Source organism: Colius striatus, chromosome Z (genome assembly GCF_028858725.1).
Source record: "Colius striatus isolate bColStr4 chromosome Z, bColStr4.1.hap1, whole genome shotgun sequence".
NCBI classification, from domain to species: Eukaryota; Metazoa; Chordata; class Aves; order Coliiformes; family Coliidae; genus Colius; species Colius striatus.
The window spans coordinates 26,449,267-26,467,439 of NC_084790.1; the positions used below are offsets into that span (position 1 = coordinate 26,449,267).

At 41.8% G+C, this 18,173-nt stretch overlaps 1 protein-coding gene across 1 annotated transcript in view; it reads right to left on the reverse strand.

Annotated features, from left to right (window-relative positions):
* ZNF608 (zinc finger protein 608) overlaps positions 1-11,852 on the reverse strand; it is a 78,533-nt gene extending 66,681 nt beyond the window's left edge. The window contains exon 1 of the mRNA XM_062018797.1: positions 10,965-11,852. Coding sequence (XP_061874781.1) covers positions 10,965-11,852 — 888 coding nt within the window. The remainder of the gene's footprint in view (positions 1-10,964) is intronic.
* Positions 11,853-18,173: the final 6,321 nt, after the last annotated feature.

The following is an 18,173-nucleotide window of genomic DNA, read 5'->3' on the forward strand; positions in this document are numbered from 1 at the left end:
GATGAAAATGAATGTGCTTCACTGTACTGCATGCAGTTTTCAGTCATATCTCATAACGACAGCATACAGCCATGAAACTATTACTTTCAGAGAGATGGTGAAGGAAAGAGTAAAAATGAACAAAACATTATTCAGGCAGTGTGCAAAAAAATTTAAATAATACATTGGCTCAAGTTGTTACAAGAATAATCAAATTGGTCATACTGGGCCCTGTTTTGTAACCTGGACTCACCTCAAGTAGGGCTTAGATATAATGCAATGAACTGCTTGAGTTGAGAAAGGGCTGTAAGCCCGTGTTCACTGTGAGCAAGAGTAAAAGCATTAAGCTCTTAAAAGGGGGAGAAAAAAAAAAAGAAAATCACAGAGATTTTATATTTTTAAAGCTAAGAATAACATAGAGCCCTGCAGACAGATAAATTGGAAGCAGGAGGGAAAAATCCTTCCTAAAGGGTGATTAGGAAAGGTTGGAGGGGAATATAAAAATGAAAATAAAGTGTAAAGGCTAATGTATCAGTGCTGTAATGGAAACAGCTGCTAGCTTTCTCCTTCAATGTTTGGCATCTGGTACAGCATCACAGGAAAGATTGTTAAAGGAACTGTACCTGAAATGTAAATATAGATTATTAGCCACAACTCAGTTGCTGTATTTATAAAATGGTAGCAACTCTTTTAATTTGTATGCCTATGTGTGTCTATATATATACACACATACACCCCCCATATATGCATATAGACATATTGATATGCATACATGTATATAATTGTGTCACAGAATCATAGAATGGTAGGGATTGGAAGGGACCTCTAAAGATCATCTAGTCCAACTCCCCTGCTCAAGCAGGTCAATCTAGTTCAGGTTACACAGGAACACGTTCAGGCGGGTTTTGAAAACCTCCAGAGAAGGAGACTCCACATCCTCCCTGGGCAGCCTGTGCCAGGGCTCCCTCACCCTCAAAAGAAAGTAGTTTTTCATTAAAGTGGAATGTTTTGTGTTCCAGCTTCTGTCCATTAACCTCAGTCCTATCACTGGACAGTACAGAAAAGAGTGTTGTCCCATCCTCTTGACATACACATATTTATGTAAAATAAACAGAAACTAGTGAAACTGTTACGTGACAGTATACCTTAACTACAGGCTGAAGCAAGCAACAACAGTAATTTAGTCTTTTAGTTACACTGGATATGGAACAACCACCTTCATTGTTCTCAAATTGCAGTATTTTTCCTTCAAATTCCAGAACTCTAGTGCAATTGATGTTAAACCCAGGGCAAAAAATAACCAGTAAAACTTTATATCAAATATGTTCAATACATCCAGAAATGCTCCTGGAATATTAGATTCTAATCACCAGCGCAAGGTAACTAAACTTCCTGGACATTTACTAAATCAGATTTTAAACTCCTAGCAGCAAAACAAAGTTCAACTCAGTAATGAGGTCCATTTTTTATTGTATTTGTTTCTAACTATAACCTTTGTCACAGAGATACAGATCTAGTTTCATTTCCCTGTTTCAAAAAGGAAGAATTGGCAAGAACATGAAACCCCAAAACATGCAACTACTGCCATTACTCCACTGCTCTGAGCCTATAATAAAGCACAGATTTGATAGTACTATCCATGTAGTGTGGTGAACCACACACAAATAAACAGCTCTCCACAAAGAATGAAAACCCAAAGACCAAATCCTTCCAATTCAAACATTATTGTTGCTTTTAACATAAGCCATCCACAGAAATCAGCCAAGGAGGTGACAGGAAATCCAAAAATAACTTGGTCTGGCCCTAAGCACTATGAGAAAGCAGATTACTGTTTTCACTCTTACCAATTGAAGAAAATGGTGAAAACTGTACAAGTCATGCATATGTAACAGACACCTATGATAACGCTCCTGTGACAGATGTCTTCCTACCATTTCAGCAGAGCATCACTGAAATTCATCAATAAAGGTGGCATTCGACTAATGTGAATTTATGTTGGGGGTGGGGATGGCCTTAACAAAATCCCTGAATTAATTCAATGGCTAATGTAAATGACTAAACGTGTGCAAAATCCAACTGTGTAGTGCACACAGTTAAAGAACCCAGATGTGCCTCAAAATTTCCTGGGAAACTGGGTCTAAACTTGCTGCTTTCTTTTATCAGAATTAAGAAAACGAGTGAGCTCTAGGAGTTTACGAAAGTGTGACCGATTGGAGCTTAATCTTATGTTGCTAACTGAAGCATAAAAAAAAAAATAGCCAGTTTTTGAGTGAAAGCTACAAACATACACTTTTTATATTCCACTGCCACATGACAAAAAACAGAATCAAGCTGACTGGTAGAAACTTGACTAGCAACCAAAGACCAAGCTATTATTTCAAACTGTTATGGGAAAGCAATAAAATTGCTACCAGGTCTCCTCATGTTACTCTTCAATAAAAAGAAGCCATCAGGGAAATAAGAGGAAAAGAAAACACATCAAAACCTCTGAAGTTCCTTTAAGTAAAAATACATTTCTGTGGCATAATACCATCTGCTTCTTGGTTAACATGATAAATCAACAACTAGAATACCAATGCTTTGAAAACACTGGGTAACCACAAATCAATAGGTTTTACTTTGCTCTTTTGACTGTAAAAACTGTACTCACATGCCACAATTGGCACATGCTTTGAACATCCCCAAGTAGCCACATTTCCTGTCATCTGATGGAGATTCTCAGGAGATAGAAACACCTCAGTCAAGCTGGCTTTGTGCCCATGAATAAGATTCAGACTAGGAAGACTAAAATTAGAGGAGAAGATGGGAGATAATAAGGAAACTAAACAGGGTTGGGTTGGGTTGGGTTGGGTTGGTTTTTTTTGGAGGTCAAAATGGTTGTGGAAGATTTATCATGAAGGACATACAATTCAGCATAGCACATCTTCACTTTAAAACTACTGAAACAAAAAGTTTCACTTTCAATTCCCTATGGCTTTGATCTGAATTGCCTCAGTGGATGTTAGTGACAGTGATACCTTTGAAATTCTTGTAATTTGTTAAACCATTTCATTTAGCAACTACGCTTTTAAAAAATAATTTAGTTATTAACCTAAATAAAGTTAAGTTTGTTCTAAGTCCTTGAAAAAACTCAGACAACAGAACTAACAGAAGACTGTACACCCAGCATTGTCTCAAAGCAGAAAAATTTTGGTTTTGCCATTTACAATAGTTTAACTTGTGTTTGCTTCAGCTATCTTAAGACATCTAAAATACAGACAACCAGGATGCAGGTAACAACAATCTTAAGATATCCAGGACGTAAATGTAGATGCAGACTAAGAAACAAACCAAAATACTGGAACTTCGTGGTTAAGAACTACTAAGTGTGAAAAGAAGAAGTAAGTTATGTAAACTGATAATGCACAAAGTCAGGACTGGAGAAACACATCAAGACAACAACTACCAGAGAGCCCTGAAGACCCCCAAAGACCCTCTTTGTAATTAAGAGTGCATGTCCAAAGAAGACAGGCCCTATATAAAAGAAGTCTGAAAAAATAATATGTATGATGATTCTGAGAAATACAATACACATATATGTAACTCAACAATACAAGCAAAAACCACTCTGAATTCCAGGTGCATGCTAAGAGGAACTATTCCCCATGCACACAGCACTACAATAAAAATGCCTGCTTTCTAAAACTCCAAAAATCAGAGTTTAATTAAACTGGCTTTTAAGATATCAGTAGATGCTGGCAAAGTTCATGTCTTCCTTTTGAGATTTAGTAGTATATGACAATGTGCAGGAAAAGCAGATATTTTATAAACTTCTGTCACTAAAAGGAAACGTTTTTACTTGCAGTATTGCCTTAAGATTTCAGAAAATTTCATCAACACCATAGCTACCCTAGAACTGGAAAACCTATATAATACAGTCATGAATCCTCTTTCATTGATTGCAACTAACCCTACCTGATCAAGTTGTTCAATCAAGTAGTCTTATACACATATGCTTTTGTATATGTACATACAAACAAGGACATCAGATGAAATGGCTTATTCTCCCTTGAATTTTCTCTTGGCTATTTCAAAAACCAGGATAAAAAACTACACAGATCTTGCTTGTCAGTCAAGTCACTCTGAATAGTTTTACAACCTTCATTCAAATGTAAAGGCTTTGTTCCAATTGCCAAGACCCTTTAGTCAGAATTAAAAGAGATAAAGCAACAGAGAGTGCTTACTGAAGCCGTACCTAAAGCACAACAAAAAGTCACAGTCAGATCTTTATGTTTGCCCAAATGGCTACTCAGTCACCATTAAACTGTGGTTTTAATTCAGCAATGTAAAAAAAATTACCTTTTTTTTAATCTCAGGATTTAAAAATCTGATTTTTAAGAAGACCTCTCTAGTCTTGGCACTAAACTCATTATTAACTTTCTCATTTCAAACATTCATGAGCAAATATAGCTAGTGTTATTATTCACTTTGGTGAAACGCTGCACTACAAAAGAGCTCACTTGGGTAGAAACACTGATGCAAAAAGGGAAAAAGAAAAAATATCCATAAAATTGACATTTAAAAAAATCCAAATATATCAGCAGAATTTTCTGTATTTTAAAAAGCTGTATACTTTCTGTAATTATGTCATCATCAGAAAATTTCATGGAATACCACTAGCTGTCTTTCACCGAACAGGAAATGTTATGTATGGATCAAAATTTTTTAAAACTTCAATATCTTTTCTGTGATTGTTATTATTAAATTTTAAAACAAACAAACAAAAAACAACTCCTTGACAGGAAAACACACTAAAATAAACACTTTTAGCAAAACTATGGCCAGCCCTTCAGCTGAAGTCACTGCATCCACAGATCCACAGGTGTGACCCTATCTGAGGACTCATGTAAGAAATAAAGGACATTTGAGAAGTTGGATAATCTCTCTAGCCTTTCAGGAAACACAGTGACATATCACCGTGTACATTAGGATATTACAAAGATCATTGTTGGATCATTGGTACAGATCATCTTAGCTCCATGCACGACAAACTCTAAAATTTGGTTATACCCAGCTATCCCAACTGCATGCCAGAAAACAAACTCGGAACATGTAGTTGATGTGCCATTCAAAAAGAGTCCCACATCTGAGAAAAACACAACATGTGGAAACAACACATGTGGAAGCTAAGTAAACACAGAAGTCATCTAACTTTCTTTCAAGGGTGGGTGATGGCAATCCAAAAATATTTATGTATAAATAGAGATGGTGTTTTTGATAGCAGAAATGTTAGTATTTCTGAGACTATACTCCTGATGATGCTTGTAAAATGTAGTCAATACTGTATACATCAATAACACCATGTAAAATTTGGATGAACACTTTTTTTTTAAACTCTTTTAGTCTACTTTTACAAATGAAAATCGCATAGATAACACAGAACAAATAAAGGGGAAATTGCATTCCACATGCAAAGGATGTGTAAAATTAATAGAAAGCAGGCCACAGAATCTTCCAGTACTAAGGAGCCTACAGCTGACACAATTTAAAAACTAGATCATTAATTTCTTACCAAAAACAGATTAAAAGGCATGTGTTTTAGTATGCACCAAAAAATGTACATATCCATTTATGATTTACATTGATGTCGATAAAATAGCTTTCCAATTATCAAGGCCCTAGTAGGAAAAGCTGGAATGCATTATGTGTTAATGATCACAACCAGGGGTCCAAGCTTTACTCTTTTGTCAGAGCTACAGCAGATCCTCCCCGCAGCTTCACCATTAACATGTCTGTTTCCTGTCAGACCACTCAGAGATAGTGTCATTTATCTCAGGGCGGCACAAGACCAGTCATTAGCTTCAGTAAAAGACCTCAAACAAAGGCTGGATGGCGTTTTATCCAGGGTTTGTAGGCTGCAGCCAAGAATCTCATTGCTTAACAGTTCAGAACTTAAGTTATCTTTAAAAGAGAGATTTTCCTACTATCAACAATTCTAGAACATTTCTCTGAAGAGCAGAAAAGTGCGTGGAAAATTTTAGTATATGGTTTTATCATATGCAATTAGGTGACTGATAAGAGCTCCCTAAAGTTATCCTTTGAGAGATTTTTTTTTTTTTTTTGGTTTTTTCCCCCCTCCTTTTACCTCACAGGGAAAAATTGACAGAATAATTGAGGTTCTAACTAAACAGTAAGACCTTTGAAGAACTGACCCTTATTGTGTTTGCCTGCAGGAGGTGATTCACTGTTATAAATTCTTCCATGACTGAGCTTCTGGAAATCTCTTTAAATGAAAGTGGAACTGGTTAACTGTACGTATTAACATGTGTTTTCACAGCCTCTCCTGTATTACTGCATTTCAGAAAGCTTCTAAAGTGCCAGGTGAACTTAGATAACAATAATAGGGGGAAAAAAAAAATCCCACAACCAATTCTCAGCTATTCAATTCCTGGTTTTGTGCTGAAAACTAGAAACAGATGGTACTTTCCATTTTACTTGAATTTGGTTATTGAACACCTCTAGGGTTACAGGAGATTTTGGTTAGCGCTTTTAACATACATTTCATTTATTGGACTATTAAATGCTACTTTGGAAAAACAAGTCTTTATATAGCTGTAATTAAAAGTCTTGCAGGAAAGCCCTTTAACATGGAGAACATGGTTAACCTCACGACATCTGGACAATCAATCCTTTCCTTTTTACTGAGTATTTATGAAGTTATTAAAATTGTAAAATTACCAATGCCCAAATATTTTTTTCCCAGTAGTTCCAAGTAAGGTTATCAGCATCCCTTCTTTATTTTCTAGCTGCTCTAGACCAGACACCATTGTGTTATGCTTACTCTTGTTTTGCAGAGGAATTCTACAGCGTATCTGGTCATACATATTGGCAGAGGTCAGAAGGTTCACACGGAAAGCTTTCTTCAGCCAAAGGGCAACACCTCTTCACCCAGCTCAAAAAGTACTGTCACACTACTAGACAGCACTACAGAACTTTAAGAACCTTGAGCTGTGCTTATTGTTAGACACCCATAGTTATCAATGTTTTTAACAGCTAAATCCCTTATGTAGCTTTCAAAACAGTTTGGTGTCAAACAACAATAGACTTTGTTCTTTAATTACAGCAAGTGACCTCCCTGCCCTTTTATTTCACAGTGAATAAACTACACCCAAGGCCTGCAAGAAAAGCCTATCTCCACAACATCCATTAATCAAAGCATGTACTTAAATTATTTACATCAATAGGTAAAATTAACACAGCTTCCTGGTGAAGTGTAAAACACCCTTAATCCTGCCACTAAAACAAAACAAAATAAAAAACCACCCCACACAAAAAAAAACCCAAAACAAAACAAAAACCCACAAATCACCTCAAAGATAAAATAAACAATACCAATCAACATGCTAATTTGCTGAAGACAACTTTCAGATGTGAAATGCAGTCTTAATGAGAAACATTAAGCTAATACAAGAGAAAAAAAATCCTGGGGTATCACTACCCTGATTAATTTAAAAACTGCAACTAGACACCTCCAATTATAGCATTGTATCTCTGGTATTATTTTCACGTAAACATACTGATATTCACAGGGTAAATAAAATTTTCCCCTTATCTCTGAGTAAATGGCAACTGAATCCCAAAACCTCCCTGAAATGCACACAAAGAAAACTCTCGCAGATACTCTGTACACTTTTCAATGTAACAGATGTTAAAAAAAGAAAAAAAAAAGTCGATCATAAAAAGAACCCCAAACCAAACACCTTAGCTAAAACAGATGAACAAACATTAACTGTGCTAAAAACAGCATGGATGAGAAATGGAAAATGGAGACAGGTTTAAACACCAAACACCTTAGGAGTGGTTAGGCTACCTGTCAAAGCTACTTATTTAGACATGTCACTGGCGGCTTAACCACTAAACAGGCTACACAAATATAGCTCAAACATCTTAGAATTACAGCATACTTTGACTTTATCCACATATTAGGGGAGTGGCGACTTTTACAACATAGTTGTGGTTTCTGCATAAAAGAGCCAGCAGAACACAGTCATTGATTTAATTAGGCTTCATAAGATCCAATTTATCATGTTTTACATTACTTTCTGTAGCAAGGAAACAGAATAAATATACCAAAAATAGACACTGAAACATGCTGTGAAAGCTACAGCAGTGACTACAACTCCTGACAATCTGGTTCAAGCTTTTCACAAACAGTAAACACATGCAATATTATATTCCACACCACATACAAAAACCTGTAGATTTTGAATCAGCAGACATGATCTCTAAGAGGAGACATCCAAATTCATGAGACTTGTCTTTCACAACATTAAGATAACTGGAAATTGATTTTAACAAGCAGGCTTTTTAAAATTATATATTCATATATACAGACACAGGATGTTTTGAGCCAAGTACAGCATATATGTTACAGTATATAAACGCTGAAAGCAATAACACTTAAGGAATCTAAAACCCTTAAAAAAAACCCTAATTATTATTAAACATTTGGGGGAATAAAAGCCAGAATAAACATTAAATATTCAAGTTTTACTAATAGTGCCACAGGTTAGGCTTAAGGTTGCAACCATTTTCAGCAACGAGCTTTGTTATTGTATGTCTGGAAGGGAACATTTTTTGGAAAGAGGAACATGTGCCAGACAATGGCCAACACTGCACGACTCTAACGTGTGAAGCCTATATTAAAGTCAGTGTGTGCCAACAGCAGTGGCTGTTACTGGAAATGCAAGCTCCAAACCTCCTCCTGGAGCAACAACTACCACACAAAGTGGCTCTGAACGGCTCCGTACGTGACTGCTCTGAATTTACATGCCACTCAATTTACATCACACATAAAATTACTCGCATGTATATGGATTCTTCATACAATTTCCTGTGTGACTAGAGACTTTGAAAAGAACACCAGAACGGGAGAAACCACACCACCCTCTAATCTCTGTTGCCATGACAGCAGCCTTTGAGATACTGAAATGTTGAGATTGCCAGCTAAACAAAATTGTTGAATGTGAACATTTGGCTGAGAGATTAAAAGGCTAAGGGGGTTGCAAAAGGGCAGTACCTCCCACATTCCAGGCAGCCACTGAATCCAATCAAATGGCTCTGACTCTTCAACCACAGCCATTGTGAAGACCGGATTAGGGCAATTTATCTAGATAGTTAAAACAGATTAGAGAACTGCAATCTGAAGACTATTGGCAACAGAAGTAAATACCTACTGTACTAAGTTAATAAAGAGACCATGAGATTTTAGGACACCTTGCCGCTGAGAACAAAACTTCCATAAATCAAAGTGCAAACATATACACATGAATTACAGCAATCTGGTTTCCTCATCTGCATTTAGAAAAGGTCACAAAGCTTATTCAAATTGATCTGTAGATACAGTATCTTAAAAGCAACAATATGCATACAATATGAATTTTCATTTGTTCCTTGTATCAAATAGAAGCCCTTGAAGATAATTATCTTCCAGTTTTATCAAGCATCTGATGTCACAAACACGCAAATCTGATCCTCCAGTCGACTTAAATATTACAACTTCAACACAACGGAAATACAAAAAAATAGCTGATAAGCAGTCGTAAAGAGATGTAACTTTTCTGAGACCTTCAGCCCTTCCAAACACTTGCAGACAATACAATTAACACTGACCCGAGTTTTCCCATTACTGAACATTCACTTAGGGAAGTTGTAAAAGCAGGTAATTTAAGACCAACAGCTGACAATAAAGTCACAATCTAACAACCCTGAGATTGTTCACTTATGGGAGCATTGGTTTGCTTTATTTTTCAGGCATACTATGTTATCTTTGTTTAACAACCTGTAGAATTCGTTGGACTAGTAATCCTGGGCAAACACATGCTCCCATTTTCCCCAGAAGATGCCTCCTGCCCTACGGACAGAACAATTCCTGCAATGCCAGAGTCTCCTTGAAACAGCAGTTAACAAAAGCCAAGCTCTCCCTGCACCCTTCCAGAAGAACTGAGCTGTGGCCATCTATTCGTAGAGAAATCATCCTTTGTATTGTAATCAATCGAAAGAAAGAAACACCCCCCCACACACACACCATTATTTGATTTCTTTCATACATTTCAACCATTCAACGAGTAGTTAGCATCCAAGAGCCATCAGGGCTCAGACGGGAAAAGTTCCCCCAGACAGGAGACAAACTGCTCCCCTGTGCTCCAAAAGCTGGTTTGCATGCGTGCATCTCAACACAAGGTGCATTCCCCTCCTCCCAGCCTCCTCCTTCCAGGACGATGAGAGGCACCGCCTGTCTGCTAGTTCCTAGCTTCTGTGGCCCCTGGGCTGCTGCACCACAGGAGAGCCCCGTAAAACAAGGCAACCTGCCCCTTCGCAAACGGTAACGGCGGAGCCTGGGTCTCTGACAATGCCTTCCGTTTCCCCCCGCTCCCGCCCCAAGCAGAATCTCAGCTACAAACAGTGCATCAGAGGAGAAAGGAGTGCCTTTAGACTTTGGGAGAGGAATGGCCACAAATGCCGGCTGGTATTGTAGGAAAGTGTACAAAAGCTGCAGCTCCTGGAGCCTGAGGTATGCACACCCCTGGGCAAAAACACAGACCTCCAGCCCACTGGGACATGCCATCCCACTGGTACCAACACCACTGCTCTCTGCTAAATCCTGGGACAGTTCAGTCAGGGTCACCTTCTAGATGAGTGCAATCAAAAGGAACAGACAAAACAAAAATGTTCTTCCTGTCTGAGGACAGGAAGGGGAAATCTAAGGAAAGGAACAGCACAACTCAAAACGTGGTGTCTTCTGCCAGGGGAAGAACTCTCAGGGTTGTTTCTGGTTTGGTTTTGGTTGGGTTTTGTTGGTTTGTGGGTTATTTTTAAGAGACAGAGGAAGAACAAATGAATGTCACAAATACACAGAGAGAGGTGGACACAGGAGCCAAACGTACAATTGTGGGACATCTATTATAGACACAGGGAAACAGAGGTGGAGGGGAGCTTTGTCCTACCTTTTCTGTTTTCAATTTCTTGATTCGCCTGTGGCTCTCCTCCTCCTCCTCTTCCTTCTTTACCAAAATAGAGTTCCCCATTAACCCTGAATCCGGGGTACTTTTGGTCACCTCCCCCACCGTAGAGGAGGTGCAGTGGAAGGGGCTGCTGCTTCCACCACTGCCTCCCTTGGCCCCGAAGCCATAGAGGTGCCCAGGGGGAGCTTGGCTGCTGCCACCTGCACTGCCATTGGGGTGGCCCTGCTGCAGATCATGCTGCTTGTCCTTCCTGGATTTTCCCGCATCCTTATCCCGCTTGGAGCCTCTGCTGCCTGGGGCTTTACCTGGTTTCTCCTCTTTGTTTTTCCCACAAGAGGCAATGGTGGTGGTGTTGCTGGTGGTGTTATTATTGCCATTTGGATTACTGCTCAGGCTTTGACCCAGTGCTGAATTCATTCCAGTTGCCTCTCCACGGCGCCCTTGGACTTCCTGCCTCTTGCCAGCACTGCTGATCTCAGGAATCCCATACAAGGCAGCAGAAGGCAGAGATTTATTAGCATCCTTAGAAGTTTTACTCCTTTTCACTTTTGATTTGCTAGTCTCTTTGTGAGAGGAATTCCCCTGGGGAGCAGAGGGCTGAACAGAAGCAAATTTTAGGCCATCAGCTAAGGCTGAGGTAGCATTAACCCCACTGGAAGCCAGACCCCCACAATCTTTGGAGCTGGTGTTGCTGCTGCTGGTGGTATTAGTGGAATTATTCATCTCAAATTTCTGTCTGTCCTTCTCCAAATCAGCGTCCAAATCAATTATTAAATTCCCAACACCGATTTCCCAATCATCGCCACTGTCATAAGTGTCAACCGTGTTTGAATCCACACCTTTTCCTGCAGTGGAAGTGTTCAATGACATCCTGAAGATGAGATCTCTGGAGTAAAAATTCGATGAACTTTCCTTTGGAGATGTGGGGACATTCGTTTATCTCTGTTGGGCTCCCTTAAGTTCAACTCTTCTTGTCTTCCTCCCCCAGGTGCGTCTAGGTTCACAACCTGCAGTCCACGTCCACTTTGTCCTGTAGGGAGGGGAAAAGTCGAATATTGCTCATCTGTGTGTTGCCAGAATATAATATGTCTAATAAAAAGGGGACAAAGTAAGGTACCGAAGTCATTCACTGTTGCCACATTTTTTTCTTAAGTTTGTTAAACCAGAGGCAATGGCCGCAATGCTTTTATAGTAAGCCTCTTTAAATCTACTTGAGTATGAAACCCCACAATCTCTCTTAGCAAGTCATGTCCACAAAAAAGGGGGAAAAAAGAGAAACCCCCCCCCCTACATTATTTAAATCCACAAAGCTCAGGAAAAAACAGTCCTAGAAGTGGTGCCTAGCTGTTGGAGCACATGTTGTAATCTAACCCCTTGGACCACCACCTAGGCACAAAAGGGAGAAAAGGAAAGACACAGATTCACTCTTCACTGCATTCCATAGATTTTGTGGCTTTAAAGTAGACCCTTGAAGTTTTGTGACTCTCCCATATTATCTTCTAGCCCTCTTCCACTTAATCTCTTGGGGAGGGGGGGTCAGGGGGAGAGGGAGCACTAAGGGAAGTGGGAAACCTCCTTTTCTTTACCACAATAAAGCTTCTGTTAAAAAACAACAGCCTACAAACACAAATGTTTACTGGAAAATACTAAACTCCATAGGTTAAAAAAAAAGAAGAAAATAAACAAAAAAGTCTTTTTTCTTAAAAAAATATGCTCAAGATAACAGTTCTAAAAGCAGCTCTAATGTACTCCTAGGTCAAACAATTCTTAGGTCTGTTAAATATAGTATTACTGACTGTACAGGAAACTGATTAAGACATACACTTTAAGTGATCTGCACCAAGGTGGCCTCAGTGACCGCAAATGAGTGTGTGTTTGACAAAGCTTAGTTAAAACGATTTTTAAAGGGATCTCTCCCCTTTTACAGTTGACTGTCGAAATATTTATACATATATATGCATAACGCTTACCTTTAATCCTTTATCATTTTTTAATTAAACCAGCAAATCAAAATGCTGTTCCCACTCGTCTCAGCAACAACTCTGTGCCTCATTTTACTTAAAGAGCAAGTGATCAAGAAGTAGAAAGCAAGTATCATCTCAGCCAGTATACATCGGTCAATAACATTATCTCCCCCTACTTTGGCACACGGATCAGAAGTCGTTTTTTTGTTTGTTTAGATTTTTTTTCCTCCTTGCTTAAAGAAAAAAAAATGCTGAGTCTCACAACTTTACCAGCTGGTAGGTAATATTTCACATTCAGAACTGAAGCATCAGGACCAGATTTTTGTTTGTTTGCTTTTCCTGAATAAGAACCAAAAGATAATAATAGTCATTAAAAAAAAAAAAAAAATGTTTCCCCAACTTCACACTCCGTCTTCAGTCCCGGACCTGGGAGCCATCCCGATCAGTAAGTAATGATCCCATGAAACAAACCTACAGGCGCCCGGGTGTTACAAGACAGAATGTGCTAACATCGGGATAAATTAGTGAAAGGGAGGAAGGAAAAAAAGAAGAAGAAAGGACTGAAAATCTGGGCTGGATTCCGTCTGTTAGTTGGGAAGTGGCATTTTTCGCCCGTCCTGACAGATCTGATTTCTTGAAGTAACTTGAGGGGAAAAGGGGGGGGAGGCGGGATGGGGAGAGGCTGGGGGGGGGTCGAGGAAGAGGAGGAGGAGCGGGAGGGGGGAATCACTGATCTGATAAAGCAGTTATCAAAACATTTTGTGGGATAGCGTGCTCTCAAAAGAAATAAATTTTCCCAGGGATAAGATTTCGGGGAGGGTGGTGTCTGTCTCCCTACCCGCCCGCCCCCCCGCCTCAAATCATCGCTTTTTAAAAACAGTAATTAAAAAAAAAGTATAGGCACAGGTCAGTTTCAAATTGCTGTCTCGGGAAAAAAAAGGTGAAAAAAAAAGGAAAAAAAAAAAGAGAAAAAAACACAAAAAAGCCGTGAGCTTAGGCTAATCAGTCATGCGGTAAGTAATTTAGTAATTAGAGTCCGAGGAGATAAAGCAGACGACCTTTTTTTCAGGACAGATCGCTCCCACCTTATTGTCTCGGCAAACCTCGCAAGTCTACTTCTATCCCCCCTTCCTCCCTTCCTCCCTTCGCTCTCCCGCTTCCCTCCCCCCCCCCCCCCCCCCCCCCCAAGTCACACAGTCTCGGAGCTTTAGTTTAGTATTTTTAATTAGCCAGCGATGGGAAGCTAAAAGCTGTAATGAATTGCCAGTAGCGGGGGGAGGTGGAGGGGGGGAGGGGCGCTCGCGCCAGCAGCCGCCAGCCCCCGAGGCGCGGCGGTTCCGTTACAGCTTGGGCCGCCCGCGTCACGTGAGGCCGGCGGGCTCCATTGGTTGCCAGCGGTGAGAACAAACATGGGTGACGAGCGCATCCAGCACGGACGGGCCGGGTCTTTAACAGGCACCAACCACATCGTGACAGCCGGGCGCAGCCCGAAGCTCTGCCGCTCGTTCCCGGCTTTTCACCACCACCCCTACGGTCGAGGGGAGCCCAGGAACCCCCTCCACACCTTCCCCCCGCCACCTCCCGGCGGCCCGGCCAGGGGCTGCCGCCGTTACCTCGGGGCTTTCCCCTCCTCTCGCCCCAGAACGGCCGGCGGCTGTCAGACAGCGGCGTGGGCAAAACGGCCGAGGTACAGGCGACGAAAAGGGCGATCCCACGCCCCCGCACACCCCTCCCACCTCCAGCCTCGCGTTTCTGGCGTCTCCGTGTGACAGGAGAAAGGCCTCCCGTGCCGCGGGGATCTGTTGGTACCCCATCACTCCTAACGAGCGCCTTCCTCTGGGGGCCGAGGGGGAGGGGGAGATACGCAGGCTTGTCTGTAATTGTGTCACTTTTATTTTTCCCCCTTGGTTAGTTAAAACCCCAAAAAGGCACTATGCTTTAACGCCCCCCAAGTGCACCGTCAATGATAATTTGTGTGACTAAAGTGCTTTCACCCTCTTATTTTCCTCAAATAACTCATCCTGATTGTAGGATTTTTTTTTCTTTTTCTTTTTTTCTGTCTAAGCCCAAAAAGAACCCTAGTTATCTCAACTCTCAACTGTTTTAACGCTCCCCTTTGGAAAAAAAAAAAAGAAAAAAAAAGAAAAAAATCCCCTCTAAATCCTACAGACACACCACGCAACCGTACTTACGGTCTGTATTGGATCGAGTTGACCTTTTCCTCCTAACTGCATTGAGTGTGTTTTTGTTGCAGCCGCTTTTTATTTTAGAAAAAAAAAAAATCTAATGTCTTCAACAGATTTATTGTGTTTGGAAGAAGAGAGCACCAGATACCGTGAACCTTCCTTTCTTTCTAGAAACAAAATTTAAAAAAAAAATAATAAAGGGGGAGAAGAAAAACCCGAGCAATCCAGCCTGTCCCCTGGCAGGCTGACAGACCCCCACCCCCACGGGGCCACGGGCGCTGCCCGCGGGGCCGGGGCCGGGGCCGGGGCCGGGCACGGGGAGCCCGCTCCGGCGCGGTACCTGAGAGGGACTTTTCTTTGTTCACAATGCCTTTTCCCTCCTAGCCAATCAGAAGCCAGCTTTTATGAAACCAGGCTCTCTGATTGGCCTGTCGCTCCTCTTGCCTGCCGGCGAGGGTGAGAGACAAACACGCGCGCAGACACAGGCACAGGCACAGACACACACACACACACACACACACACACACATTGTACACACAAGCATTAGGCGCACGCAGGCACACACCACATGCACACACCCGCACCGCTCCCCCTCCCCACCCCCCACCCCCCCCACCCCCACATTAGGCACACACAGCCCGTCGCTCTGCAGCCTTCAGCCGCCTGCTGCAGTCGGCAACCGAGTGCTGCAGCCAGATACAAATCACGTTTCCCATTTCAATTATCCCATATAACATTTAGGGCTTAGGGGAAAAAAAAGGAAAAAGAAAGAAACGAAGTGGAGAGTAACTCTGCCAAGACTGATACCTTGGGAGGAAGAACCCCTAATTTCGTTTTAATTTAATTTCAGGGCAGTTTTCGAAGCGATGATGAATGATTTTTTTTCTGTGCCGGCTTCAAAGAGGCAATTTAGGATCTCGCTCGTAATTTTTAAATGCCCCCTCATTCAAAATAACAGCTCGAAGCCAGCGAGAAGGGGCTGCTGATATACATGTGTGATTATTTTCGTGCTTAGTGGCGGAGAAAAGCAAACAGTGTATGAAGGAGGAAGCTGGAGGGAGGTTCAGGGTAGGGCAGCACCTCTGTTCGAGGGGGACACTGAGGCACTGCTGCTCTTTCGGACCAGCCCATCTTTCTTGCATTTACTCTCTTCCCTCAGCTCATATTCATTCCATGTTCATTTTTACAGTTTAGCTTAAGTTAGGCAGGTCGGTTTGGGGTTTTATTTATTTGTTTGTTTTTTGGGGGGAGTCCCCCCTCTTTTTCAGGGGAGCAGAAAATAACCCTTTTGTTTTCCAGGCTGTTGATTTACTGCTGCACGCACTGAACTGTGAATGCCAGCGACCGTATAACTACCACGTGAACATCCTTTCACAGGAATTAGTAACACAAATCTTCCCTATCGGGCTTTGTGTAGCTCGAAAATATCCCCCTTAATCATTCCTTTTGTTTAGGTTGGGAGCCATTATGCTACACCACTGCGTTAAATTGCGTTTAACCCTTCGCAGACGGCGGGGCTGGGGGAGGGGACAGTCCGCGGGCTCTGAGAAAGGGGACTGACCGGCACCCGCGGGTACGTACCTCCGGGCTGGGGGCGGGGGGGGGGGGGGGGGAGAGACCCTGTCGTTTTTCATACCCTTAGGCATGATTTCCTTCTTTTTTTTTTTTTTCCCCACTTTTTAATTCCCCCCCCCCCCCCCCCTTGATCTCTCTGGGACATAACTTCCGTGTGAAAATCGATAGGGAATGTTTTTTCTTGCCAAATCGTACATGCTGCCCAAGTCAAGGTTTCTGGTGAGAAGTCAAAGCGTGGCACCCTTGATGGGGTGACAAAATACCTCTTCATCCAGCTGAGCAAATTCCGGGCGTTCATTTCCCTGCGTTACAGGCTTCCCAACAAAGGGGTAATTAGTGAGGAGCTAGTGGAATAGAACATCTGAAAGCTACTTGGAGCAGGGACAGGGGGCATCGGTGGCAGTGGTGGTAAAAACCACTGCCCAGTGATTTAGCACTCATCGTGCCTTAGCCACCAGGCCGCTGTGACCAGGGCCGTACCGGTGCTGTCAGCCCTGGCTGTCTGCCAATCGTCCCTGCGACCTCGGGCCCAACACAGAGGGGTAATCCACACACACTCCCCTGGGCAACCTCAAAGCTGTAGAGCAAAAACCCACATGGGCTCTCCTGGTGTGGAAGAATTTCCACTTCAGGAGCCAATAATGAAGAGTTTATTAGCAGGGATAAGTTCATTGCCAAGGACACCCTTGAATACATCAAATTTTTAAGTGATTACAAAGGAAAAAAAAACCACCAAACCCCAAATCCAGTAAAGACAAAGGGATGGCATGTGTGTAGTGCAAACAAGAAGTGCTGTGATGTGAATGCATCCCTATCATCCCAGCTTGACATTCTGACCCCACTGGGGTGATGGCAAGGAGCACCTACCTTCCAGAGGCCGCATCCCGGGGTGGGGGTGGCAGCTGTGACACTGCCAGCCCTGCCCTAGGATGTCCCACTTGCCCCCCCCCCCCCCCCCCCCCCGGCATTTGCAATTTGTGAGGAAAAGAGCATGGATAACATTACAAGGTATAGAGTCTATCATGTAGCTTTTGGGTGATTTCACTCACTGGTTAGCAAAAATTTTAAGATGAGCAGCAACCAACTGTACTTTTTGGTTTTGGTGGTTGGCTTTTTTTTTTAGTCTATTTAATCAGAGATCACTGTTCCTGTTTCTTTACAGTATATATTTTTCAGATTTAGGTAATGGCCCTGATTTTTCAATATCGACCTCTGTTTAGACACATTTAACTTTGGGCTGCTTCTCATCTGCAAAATTACAGTCATTTTCACATTATTATACAGTGAGTAGGAGACAGTTTGTATTTAGCATTGAGTGGGGGAAGGGGTATTATGGGAAGCGATCTGCTACGGTCAGCACATAATTTCAGCCCAAAGAAAATTGCTTCTGAATAGACGGTCTGTTAAGTAGCCAAGGAACAGTCACTGGGAGACTGCAAAAATGCCTCTGCTTTATCTGCATTACA